Source organism: Taudactylus pleione, unplaced genomic scaffold (genome assembly GCF_031769625.1).
Source record: "Taudactylus pleione unplaced genomic scaffold, aTauple2 ptg000005l, whole genome shotgun sequence".
Lineage (NCBI taxonomy): Eukaryota > Metazoa > Chordata > Amphibia > Anura > Myobatrachidae > Taudactylus > Taudactylus pleione.
The window spans coordinates 3,993,656-4,007,075 of NW_028284408.1; the positions used below are offsets into that span (position 1 = coordinate 3,993,656).

General features: G+C 44.5%; 1 protein-coding gene across 6 annotated transcripts in view; it reads left to right on the forward strand.

The window, feature by feature from the left end:
* The window catches only part of DIAPH3 (diaphanous related formin 3), a 786,386-nt gene that overhangs the window by 15,298 nt on the left and 757,668 nt on the right, over window positions 1-13,420 (forward strand). For 4 of the 6 annotated variants that reach the window (XM_088481243.1, XM_088481363.1, XM_088481571.1 and 1 more), the window contains exon 1: window positions 8,912-9,531. The exons of the other annotated variants lie outside the window; for them this stretch is intronic. In XM_088481243.1, the coding sequence (XP_088337369.1) occupies window positions 9,439-9,531 (93 nt within the window). In that variant the 5' untranslated portion in view covers window positions 8,912-9,438. Of the gene's footprint in view, window positions 1-8,911; window positions 9,532-13,420 lie in introns of those variants that run through there. 6 annotated transcript variants of the gene reach the window in all.

The window sequence follows — 13,420 nt, forward strand, 5'->3', positions numbered from 1 at the left end:
GGTATCCTCTCTTGTTACACAGCATTTGACTTGATAAGTCATATCTTTGAGGTTTAATCCTGGGGACAAGCAATTCCTTCTAACACATAGGGTCTGATTGATTCAATTCAATGCAAATTCAATAGCGCCGGGAAGGCGCTCCCAGAGTTATTCATTTCAGTGCACTGTTTTGTCAGAGAATGCTGGTTCTCGCACCCCTCACACCTTAAACATGGTAATTGGTCACGAGAACCAGCATTCTCCGTTTAAACTCCCCGACGCGACTCTGTTTCCGCAGCGCTATGGGCAGAAAACAACATTGCGCCTGTAGTTTTGTAAGATTTCTGCTCACACCCCAGGAGGGATGCAAGAAGAAATCCTTAGTCGGGTATAACAGCGCACTGAATTGAATAGCTCCAGGAGCTCCTTCCCGGCGCTATTCAATTCTCGTTGAATTGAATCGAGCCCAAATTGTTTTCCAGGCGGATATTGCAATTTTTAGCACTGTGCATACTCTGTTGCCAAATATAAGGATCTATAGGCCATTCTGAGTGGTATACATGTGTGTCATATGTCCACTTGTGGTTGAATGGTAGTAAAAGAAGAGATGGTAGCAGTGGTGTTGTGCTGGCGTATGAAGGGCCTACTTGCGGAATGCATTGGTAGGGGCCCAAGCTTTAGTGGTGTGGCCAGTCACCAGAGGGGGTATGGCTAGCCACCATGTATCTTAGTGCATGGTCTGGTCCCCTTTATAACTATATATAGTAAATAATGATATCACATGAATGATAATGTACCAGAATGATAACAGCAATGCACTGTTGTGAATACACCATAGTCTTGGGAATGTAACATAATAATGATGCATATTATGGTGATCCTGTCTATACTGTGTATACCACATTAATGCACTATAGATATGATAGGGGTCCCAGTGTTAAAACTCAAAGTGGACTAAAGTAAAGGCAAAATACATCCCATTGTAAGAAAAAAACATCTAAGTTCTTACCACTGCAATGACTTCACTGTAGTTAAGTGAATGAATAAAGAGCTACAATGACATTCCAAGCACTGGCTGGAATTGTGTTCATTATGCTAAAACCCACAGCCAACAACAGGAGGGGATGGCGGGAAGGATTGGGGGGAGGGGGGTTGTTACTGCTGACTTTGATTGGCAGGAATGTGAGTCTTGGTGTAATTTCTATGGTAGCAAACCAAGCACCTATGTTCACCTGTGGTCCTGCTCCACCAGGTAACTGACCCTCTAATAGAGTAACAATGTATAATGCACAGACTGAAACCTGAGCCCTTCATAAGAGTTTGGGCCCTCTGGGAGTAGGGTGCAGATTTCTCCAGTACCCCAGCGGGCCAGTCCGACCCTGGTAGCAGTCAATACTATCACTTTATAGTTCAGTGTAATCTGGTCCTCTGTCTGCACCCAAAGGGGTATATTTACTAAAGTGCAGGTTTTTATAAGTGGAGATGTTGCCCATAGCAGCCAATCAGATTTTACTTAACATTTATCTAGCACCTTCTACAAGATAGAAGTGGAGATGTTGCTATGGGCAACATCTCCACTTCTAAAAACCCGCACTTTAGTAAATATACCCCAAAGACTTAATCCAATGATTCCCTGAAGGTGAGACTTAAGATGGGTACACACTCTCTGATGTGTGTACCTAGCGATGCGATGCCCGTCGTGCCAAAATATTGGGCAGCTAGTACACATTATATTAATGAAGCTGGGTGTCATACATTGAGATGAGGCATGAGGAAAGTGCATAAAGTTGAACAGAATACTTTAAAAGTATTGCACCTGAAACTGCCTGTGCATCTTTAAGCCAGGCGTCTTTACACCATGTTCCGAAAGTACACAGTACGGATGGCCCGTAGTGAGTACAATGTCTATAGCTGTAAAATGCAGCTTGGTTGCATAAAATAGAAATTAAAGGTGGTGGCATTTTCGGAGCAATGTGTTAATTTCGGCAGAGTAGTTTAAGAATATTGAACTTGAATTCCTCTGTCTTTAAGAAATGCTGCACATGTGTCTTCACACCAACAAAGATATGTATTCTTGTAAAACACTGGACTCACACATCAAATGATTTAATCCTTTATTTAATCCTGTATTGTAGATTAAAAAAAATACTGAATGACATCGTCCCATTCTGGGCCTTGAACCTGAGGGACTGGCTGTGGAAAGAGCTCACCTTACCCACTGACCTACATAAGGCAGCCATAGCAGCTGGTTTATAATCTAATGCAGCTGGGTGTAATAACATGGAGATGAAGGAATGAGGAAAGTGCGGAGCAATGCATAAAGTTGAGCAGAGTACTGTACTTTAAGAGTATTGAACCTGAAATGATCTTTCTTTATAAAAAAATGCCAGTGCATCTTTACACCATGTACCGACAGAATACTGTACGGACAGCCCGTAATGAGTACAATACAATGTCTATAACATACATCAAATACAATGTATATATTGTCACCAAATAATTTAATCCTTTATTACACAGTCAACTGCAGCTCTGGGTTTAGGACAAAATGCAGTTTAGTACTATTGTATAGTCCAACGAATAACAGGTTCCATCAGCCAATCAGCAGGCGCCACTACAGAAGCTTCATTGGCCATTTGACGCATGCACAGTGCAGTTTAGGAAAAGCGACATCTGGTTTACAGAAAGTTGTATTACACGCTCCAGCTTTTCCAGCACCCCAGCACGTTATGTTGCGACTTATGTCAGCATGATGCGACTTAGAATGGCAAGCAGCAGCATGGCAGGGTGCAAATAGCATGGTACGCTACATGGCATATGGAACAAAGAAGTAGCAGGACAAATCTGTACTTATCTTTAACAAGTAACTCCTTTTGCTTTACTGTAATTCTCTGAACTGCCGTTTTGTCAGTTTATGTTATAGGGAAGGAATGTGCATTCCATTCATTGCAAAGTTCCCTTTCAATGTTTACTTCAAGCCTTACGTAACTAGGACACAGTATTGCTTTTATCAGCCAAGAAAACAGATTTAACTTAACAAAGAAATGTATTGTAGTTGTTATTTGTGATAGTCCTTTGCATCAGCAGTGGTCAACCCGTGGCTCTTGAGCTGCAGCAGCTCTTTAGGTTATGTGATGCAACTTCTCCACTGTAACTGTTAACGTTGGCCTCTGACGTGGTCTGAGGCTAAAGAAGCCTCTGATCGCTTCACAGGCCAGCGATCCCAGTGATGCAGTGCGTGGGTGATGTCATGACATCACCCGCGATGTGAGGAGCCTGCTCTGCACGCCTGTTGGATCTAGTTGGGGCAAAACTAAAGGGGGTACAAAAACCGGAGGCACTGCATAAGGGACAAAACTACAGGGGGCACAGCATAAGGGGCACAAATATAGGGGACACTGTATATGGGGCAAAACTACAGGGGGCACTGCATAATGGGGACTATGCCTGAGAGCCAGTAGGGGGGGCACATCTGAGAGCTGGGGGGATGATGCCTGCTGGAGTGACACGAGGGGCCGCTGCAATGGCATGGGGGGGCTGCAATGACACATGAGTGTGGGCTGGAATGGCAAGGGAGGGGGCTGGAGTGACACATGGAGGGGCTGAAGTGTATATTATGTGAATCTTGCTTTTTTAATGAATTTTATGTGGTTCTGGATTTCAATATGTATTTTATGTGGATGTAGTTTTTAAAATATATTTATGTGGATCTGGCATGTTTCAGAATATTTTATGTGGTTCTGACTTGTTTCTGTGTCTTTTATGTGAATGTGGCTTTTCAATATTGCTCTGGCTTTTTCTTTCACTTCAACAGTGAAAAATGGATATTTGGAAGATTATGTAACTTGTGTTTTTTAAATGTGCTGGGCTCGCCCACAGTGTGACTAAAAACAGGGGTGGGACACAAGGTCATGCTCCTGCAAATGTCATACCAAAGGCGTGCGCACAAAAATGGGGCATGCAGTGTGACATGCCATCGGCTCTTTAGCTTAACTACAGATATTTTGGCTCTTTGCCTCTCGCTGGTTGGCCACCCCTGCTTTGCATGGACTTTTCTAAAGTTATTATTTTTTTTTATTACTGTATATTCAAAACAAACTGCTATGTGCCTGTGTATCTACAGCCTGCCAGCTTTTAGCATTATAAAGCACACTCGCTTAAAAGCAATCTGAGGATCGATCTGTGTTAGTTCTTGTCACCCAGAGTTTGAGACTCAATGTGGAGGGAAATGCCTCGCTGAGTTCTGAAGTTCTAATAACCCAATGATTCGGCTAGTTTAGAGGCTGCATGTGGATGCTTTCTTCTGGAATACATTACTGCTTAATCCACAAGTGTCATATGGACTACAGATCAAAACCTAAGTATTGAAAGGAACAGAGTTCATAAACACACGCATTCGGGAATTACAGGATGGGTATACAGTTCTTGCAAATATATATTTTGTTATCTTATTAAAGAGTACTTGCAAATTGTAAAATCAGGTGTCTGCATGACAGAGGTGTGTATATAATGGGTGCAGGGTGTGCTGAACACACGGGTCTTAGGTCATGAGGGCCCCCCACTACTAATCATGCACACATTTGCTGCATTTACTTATTTGCATTACTCTGCCTATCCTGTCTAATTAGGTTAGTAATAGACTTAATCTGACAAAGTGTTCCTGGTGCTGATATGAAACAACAAATATATAGTGAAATGAATAGGTGGGACAGCACTGATAGTTAAAAATAGTCAATGTAAAAATCATGGGAGTGACTCTGGGAAACAGGAGAAAAATAGCTTCAACCACAAGTGGAAGTGTTAAAATAGAGAGAGGAGCTGGCATTCCATCAGCCACTGCATCAGGAAGGCTAGCGCAGTGCAGCGGGACTATCTAATGATCCAACAACAGAGAGAACATTTCAATCAGCTGCTGCAGGACAATTTACACATTATGTGGTGAGCGCCAGCATTCACTTGCCCCACTTCTGATTCATGGTGCACTGTACAGCGCTCACTTACCATTCTTCTATACTGCTGAGTTTCTGACATTTAAGTCATCATACATGTGTCTGGGGCCCTAGATCAAGCACATCATTGTTGATTTCTCCTAGCTGCATCAGTGGGCACAGCGGTACCCCGCGCTGAGCATTGTACATATGACTAAGGGGATGTGGTCAGAATGCCGAACGTTGGGATTCTGGTGGTCAGAATGCCGATGCCAGAATCCCGACACTTATCAGAATACCAGCTCCGGCATACTGACCGCCGGGATCCCGGAAAGTGCTAGTGTTACAGGGATGGGTAGGTTTAGGGTGAGGGGAGGGATGGTAAGGTTTAGACACTGGGGGGGGGTTACATTTAGGCACTGGGGAGGGATGGTTAGGGGTGGGGTTAGGTGTACTTACCTTTAGCCATTAGCATTGTAACCTGGTTGGGATACCGGCGATGGCAGGGCCGAAACTAGGATATCTGTCACCCAGTGCAAGGCAGCAATTTTGCACCCCCTCCCTTCCTGTACCAGAAGTTTGTCCTTGCTCCTCCAAAAGGCAGTGCACTACTCTGACGTCAATGGTATAGTGACTTACATTATTCCACACACCATAATGCCCATTACACATTATGCCACACACTGTAATGCCTATTAACAAAGTGCCACTTACATATTTGCCCGACACCATTTTATATCCCACAGTAAGGCTTCTAATTACTTTAAAATTACCTGCTCATTGTCAGGGGTTACATGCTCATTGCCATGGGGTTTCATGCTTGTTGCCAGGGAGTTTCATGCTCGTTGCCATGGGGTTTATGCTTCTTGTCATGGGGTTTCATGCTTGTTGCCAGGGGAGTTTATGCTCATTGCCAGGGGGTTTATGCTCATTGCAGGGGTTACATGCTCATTTCTAGGGGTTACATGTTCGTTGCCATGCGGTTTATGCTCATTGCCATGAGGTTTATGCTTCTTGCCATGGTTTTTATGCTCATTGCCATGAGGTTTATGCTTTTTGCCATGGGGTTTCATGCTTGTTGCCAGGGGGGTTTATGCTCGTTGCCAGGGGTTTATGCTCGTTGCCAGGGGATTTCACGGGAGAAGATGCAGCTTTCAGCATCTTCTCCCGGCAGCGCCAGCGTTCCCGGTGCCGGGAACGCTGTGTGCATTGCGCTGGCCTAACAGACACTAGAGGTCCCGTAGGACCTCTAGCATCTGTCTCCTCTTAGGCGGCGGCCATTTTTCCGGCTAGTCCGCATGGAATTTGCTGAAACCGGCCATCCAAAAATGGCTGCCGCCGAGGAGGAGACAGACACTAGAGGGCCAGTAAGGACCTCTAGCATTTGTCTCCTCTTTGGCCGCGGCCATTTTTGGATGGCCATTTTCTGAGTCTGCAACCCCCAAGCCACCTCGAGTCAGCTTTTCTCACCCCCTGCAATCCGGCACCCGGTGCACGTGCTCCTCTAGCCCCCCTAGTTGCGGCCCTGGCATTGGGATTTTGACCGCAGGGATCCCGAACTCCGACATCCCGTACCCAACCCTTGACTAAGCTATACACTGCAGCTTCTTAAGGATTTTGGGATCTCCTGGTCACCATTCCCAATAACCGGTAAATCCACCCAAATTTTTATTGGAGGTACTGTATACTGGAAAACAGTAAGGAGTATCTGCGCACTAAATATAGATGGTTAGGCTATCTGCGAGCTGCTGTGTATGGTAGCTGACTCTACCAGCAACAATGCACAAAAAATCTTAAGTTATACACTGCGCTCAGCAGAAGGCTGTATAATGAAAGCCCTTTGGTAATGTTGATATCTGCTATGCATATGATGAATAAATAAAGTTTAATAAACAAACATATAGTGTTTCACAAAACCAATTCCAATTCACGTGTCACTGTACTAAAATTATGACCACATGTGAAATTAATTAAAATAATGCTCATTTATTAGTAAATAGAATTGACAGTTCTTGGTAGTAGATCAAATCAAAATAATAAAAGTAAAATTATTATGCTTTGAAAAATTGTAATAAAATAGAAAAATTGGAAAAAATATTATGAAAAAATAATTGAAAGAAAGTACAAGTTCTTACAGTCACTGGAATCAGCTACTATATATATCAGTCTTAAATGAATGATGGCGGCGTCCCGCTAATCATACTCATTGTGGTGTTGATATGGATCGATAGTGATGGTGATGGCTGTTCTTCCTGGAGTAGGAGTGCGGTAAGGAAGCTGACAGGAGGCTGGGCTCTCAGGCCGGTGCCTGTCACCACTGGCGGATAGCGGCCGCGCACCCGACTGACCGGACGGACGTCCTCTCCCGCCTGGCAGTGGCACTAGTGATGTCAGTGGGGCCGGCTTCAGACGGTAGGCGTTCCCATAGGAACGCCTCCGTCTGGCAGGCACGCCCCCGGAACGCCCACCAAAGGGGGCGTGCTGTCAATCAACGTCCTTTGGTGCGAGACCCGGAGCGATGGAAAGTCCTTCGCTAGCCGGGTCTCGCGCATGCGCACGACGGAGCTCCCTCCGTCGTGCGCATGCGCAGTGGGGACCATCGACCCACTTGCGAGCGTACTGCCGCTCGCGAGTGGGTCTGCATGACCCCCATAGTCCCTTATCAAAACAAGACCAACATGAAAATTCTACCACAATTAGAAGCAGTTATGAATTGTTTTAGTTGACCTTACAAACATGTTACATTTCTTTTCATGTTTGCAACACTGTTGCATGAACACCATTGTGTATCATTGAGGGCTAAAATTTTACATATGAAAGTTACTTTATGTCGTCTGTCATCCTACCAAATTTCATGAAAATCTGAGAGTGTCGAGTTGAAAAGTTACATTTTTTGTGATGATTTAGCATGGAACGACCCAATCGGATGCAAACCATTGGTGATTGATGTCCATCCCTATTGTTTGGTCTCACACGGTACATAAAGCTTGCTGAACTATTACAGCATTTTTTTTCTGGGCTTTATCCCGAAATCCAATAGTCGAACACATGCCCCAGGGTAGTTTAATACCATTGTTTAGTGTCCTGCAACCTGCATACATACTTTCCAACTCTCCTGGAGGCGCTGGGAGAGTCCAGAATTTGAAGGGGCTATCCCCCTTACTCCTGGCAAAATTGGCTAATCTCCTGGTGCCGCCCACTTTTCAAATGAATCGGGCTGCTAGATGAAGCCATTTGAATTGAATTGCTTCATCCTACAGTAGCCCCAGAAACCACGGTAAAAATACTAGGAATTGTGGATTTGAGCAGCAAGAGGGACTATATGAGGAAGTGTATTTCTGCCCCCTGCTGTAAGTCGTGGCTTTAAACGGAGGGGGCCACGATAATGAGAATACTGCCCACGCCCCTCCGCTCATCAACATGTCTGAATGTCGACATTTGACTGACATAATGTCAAAATGTCAACATCAGAATGGAGACAGCCCGATTTTAGCCTAACTCGACATTCTTGTGTCAGCGTTCTGACCTGTCGATAACCTGAATACATCCCACTGGGACAAAATGTATATGTGTAGTGGTAAGCTGTGGCTCTCCAAGGGCTGTACTGCTGTGGACTCAGGGCCTGATTCAGACCTGGACGCTATTTGCGGCCGCTCGCTGGCTAAAAGGGGCCGGCAATTTAAATCATATGCTCGCACTGCGTCGCGTAAAACCGCCCACTAAGTAATAGCAAGCGGCCGCACTATGTGCTCGCACCTGCATAAAGATGGCCCTTTGGCACTCGCAACACACAGTCATCTCCGGCAGTTGTAGGATTAATCAGGAACATAGAGAGCCATCGGAGCTGCTCGCAGCGCTTGTGGTAGCCTTTTCCCACCACAACATTGCGAGCAGTTCAGGCTAAAATACAACCCAGTCACGTGTGTAATGACGCTACTTTGCTAATTATGCACGCCCATTAAATTCCATTCTGACGGTCGGGCACGCCTGCGTCCTGGTCTGAAGCAGGCCCTCAGCTAGCAGGACGGGTGTAGTGTAGCGCAGCCTGCTCCTGCTGTCATACTCATAGATAGTCTCACGCCTAAAGAATTCAGGATCTGAGCCAGACTCCGTCCACCCACTGCCAGTTAAAATGATGGCCGCTGTCTGATGGCAGCGTCACATAGTATAGCAGGTAGTTCATTGGGTATTTGGCGGCCCTTGCAGAGTACAGCGGGCTCCTATTGGCTGTGGGTAGTACAGTAGGCGTGGCCGTAGTGGCGGGAACATTGAGTGTCGCGGCAGGGTGCAGTGCAGGCTGCCCGGCAGTGGCACCTGGGTGGGTAGTAGTGGGCAGTCACCAGTGGGGCTGTCAGTGTCCGTGCACCTGGCATAAGATTACAGTGAGGGATAAGTGGATCACCGCGCCCTCCTTCCACAGCGGTAATCGGATTCCCCCCTCCTCTATAATCCGCTGTCACTGCGGCCAGGTGACAGCTCCTCTCAGCTGCCCCGGACGTCACACTGCACTACGGATCTGTCCTGGGCTAACATGTACCGCAAGCAGCGGGGAGTGCCGGCCTCAGGCGCCCTATACCCGGATCACCCGCCGGGAGAGGAGGCGGACAGGAAGATCTCCAAGTTCGTAAGTATTACTGCTGTAAATAATGCTGCTCCGGGCTGTCAGCCCCTGGGTGCACTCTGCAGCGCTCCCATCTCGTTTTAAAATTAAGAACAGTGACTGACACCCGTGTGAGGATTGCTGTGACATGACTGCACCCTGTACTTACACCTGGCTGCCAGCTGTATGTACCATTGGTGTATCAGGTACACTGGTTGATTAGCAGTAAAAAAATAGAATAATAAGTAAATGGGGAAATGACCATTCACAATAGTGTGTCCAAAACATCCCTGAGGGGTTATTTGTATACTAACCACAGTACCCCTACAATGTGTTTTTGTGTCCATTTCTGTGTCAGTTCCCCTGGAGACCAGTGTTTTCCAGGTCCAGTCCTTAGGGACCCCAAAGGGCTCAATCCAATTAACCTACGATTTACTCTTTGCTATACGCCGCACTTACGCTACTGCCGGATTTGTAGACTATTGTTTGTAGTATACAACAATGCACAAATTTGGGGTGAGAGAGGCCTGCAAGGGGGAAGTTAATTGGATAGAGTCTTAACAATTCATGTTTTTCAGGTCTCCTCACAGGATCACAAGTGAAGTAAATTGCATCACCCGCGGATTTTTAAAAATGTTCCTGTAATCAATACACCTGTGCTCAAGTACGGAAAACATGCACTTTTAGAGGTTCCTGTAGACTGCAGTTGGAAACCACCGTGCTAGACTGCAAGATGAATGATTAAATATTCTCCATAAAATGCTACTTATTACAGAGGCGCTAAGCAAATAACTGCTAATAAATACTCTTATAGGGGTATTCAATATGCAGCGAAAACTCAGTTTTTGCGTTGTTTTCGCACAAATGACGTCATTTTCGGAGGTTTTGGTTTTACACTGTATTCAATTTCAAAGACTTCGCAGGTTCGAAAAGTCTTTGAAAAAAAACGGGGATAACTTTTCACTGAATAGGTGATGAAAAAAAGTGCAGTATTGGGGTTTAGGGGTGCAGGCTTAAAAAAAATAGCCTGCACCCCTGAGAATGACATTTTAAAAATAACTGTCAAAAAAAGTAAAAAAAAAAATAAAAATAGGGACACCCCAAAAAATTAATGAAAAAAATTGGGGTGAAAAAATAAATGAGTAAAAAAGTGTTTAAAAATAGAGAAATAGGTTCAGGGCTATTCTGCAAGTATGCGGCAGATGTTTTCTAGAATAGGCTGTTAGCGGCAGGTGCATAGTTGCAGAATTTTTTAAAACTTACTTTAGGGACATAAAAATATGCTAGTACCCATTTTCATGTACCCCAAATTTGATGGGACCACTTAAAAAAACGAAAAAAAAAACCTAAGTGCTCTTCTGCAACACTTCTTCAATGTCGAGGAAAAAACACCTGCTGCGGCTATTTAAATCCCCGACTTTCATTTGCAGGCTAAAACGGGGGTGCCCATAGTGATCCCCCATGTTTTTACAACTTTAGGGGGGTCCTACAATTTATTCCAGGAAAATTTCGTTTTTTTACGCAGATCCCACTTTGCAGCTTCCTGTTTTCGTAGGTTTATATTGAATACGGGGATAAAGCGGGTGCGCGCCTCTGATACTTTATCCCAGGAAAATCTCCGATGTGGAGCGAAGAGTCCAGCACGGACTTTTCGCTCCCATATTGAATACCCCTCTAAGCATCTGTAACTTAGGGCCTGATTAACTATAGATCGCTATTGTGATCGCAGCTGTGGTTAAGCAAGCAGGTCTGGTGTTAAAATATGCTAATGAATGCAATTGCACAGCCAGCATAGAGACGCCCACTACCTCTATCTCACATCCATAATACCTTGCAGTCCTGCGTACACATCGGGAACATAGAGTAACATCGGCCCCTCACGCACAATTACAACAGGTCTGCCCTTACTGAGAAATTGCTAACCCTGTTGCACGCAGTGAGTACATAAGCTGCGTATGCCATCACAGTGGCTAATTATGCATGTCCAAACAACAGCGTTTAAATGGACAGACACGCCTGTTTCTCCAATCACTCCCCAGTCACCACCCCTAAACGCTGACATCCCGTTCCTCGATCTGCGATGGCTTTGTATCTGCGTAGGTGATCGCAGTGCTAACTCACGCACGCGCACTGTAAGCATACGCATGAGCAGTACGCACCATCGGCCGATATGTATACGCTGCTGCATTTGCCATCCGTGATAAATAAGGCCTTTAGTGCATCAGTGGTATAGGGTTGTTAAGTAAACAACTTCAGTAACTGAGCTGAAGACTGCTATTGCTATGTAATATACCAGTTAGCTTAATGTATTTTGGGCCTATTTATTGTCTAATGAGCACCTGAAAAATAATAAAATAGCAAGTGAAAGTTTGACACATTAGCCTTTGAATTGCCTGTCCGTGTTACAGACAATGTAAATAATCGAAAAATGCTGTTTACCCCTGGCATTTTGTGCGATAAACTACATCTCCCGCCACTATTCAATTAAATTCCTCCCATAGATTGAATGTGTCAGAGATGTCTCAAAAAGTATGTTCTTAGTAGCAGACTACTACTTTATTAAAACAATATTGGCTGTGCTCTATATAGTTAATATCTGCATTTTATTATTGGATTGAATAGGTCTGGACTCACTGCTAATGCCAGGGTCAAGGAAAGAGCAGAGGAGGAGCTATGGGATCCCTCTTTGATGTGCAGCCTCTGGAAAATTACTAACAGCATCTGAGTATGACGTTAGGTTAAGCCTGCAAGCTCCAAAAAATACTATTTTTGCAGCCTGATAAATTGCAGCGCCTCAGTGTACTCTGTAACCACTTGCTTGGTATGGTTGCATTGTTTGTGACCATGCCAGGCTGTGTGTTACCTGACATGGCCACACACAATGCGACCAGTCAGAAAAACCCACTGATCGGATGCTAGAAGATAATCTTCCTGCTGCCGCCAATGGCAGAGGGACCTCCCAGCCCCTCTACATCCTTGATCGGGCAGCCTGGAAGTACCCTCCAGGTATTCGCCGCAGGGGCTGCAGAGAGGAGCAGCCACCAGGGAAATGTAAAGTTGCAATGTTCTGTTGATCAATATTCCTACAGTATATATCGCCAGTTGATATTTTACAAAAATATATATCAATGTTATGTATTTAAAATAAATTATAAAATTGTGTTTGGTAAGTTTTAAATAGATGTTCTTGACCTAATTCATTAATATAAAAAAATAAATAAATACATTTCTGAGCCGTTTTTGGAAAACATATTAGCCCGCTAAGTGGTTATGGGAACAGCATATTGTGGTTGTGAACCATAAGTAACACAAGTTGTTGTCTCCGACATCTCCTGCATAAACACTTCTATACATGCCACTGATAGTAAAAGATCACCAGAAACATGCAGTAAAATTGACCATGTAAATAGGCAACTTTGTGTGAAAACACTGCACATGGAAATGAATGTGATTCCACGCTAATGCGTCTAAGCAGTTTTGGTTTTATTTGGAAATCTTGTGTGGAGAGGAGATAGGCTTCTACTATAGGCAGAGTACAGTGACAAGCGTGCTTACCCAGTTGCAGAACAGGAGCAACCTGGGACACAGGTGTGTGAGCCATGTTTGCAGGTGGTCAAGGGAAGTTGCAAATTCTGGATGACGATGGTCACCAGCAATTACTAACTGCTTGTGATTAGTTTTCCTGGTGATTGTGCGTATACTACATTTGTATGTTTTATCAAACATCTTTTTATGTGTATGAGTTGCTTCTGCTATATGAGATATTTAGTTTTAATCCTGCCTAATAGTGACTGTGTGTTTCACAAGCAAAACAAATGATTAAAAACTAATCAGAAGTGCATGCAATGTGCCTGTGCTCCTGGTGCTGAACCTCACTCATGTATGATGGTTGTTATACATGCAATTGCACTTT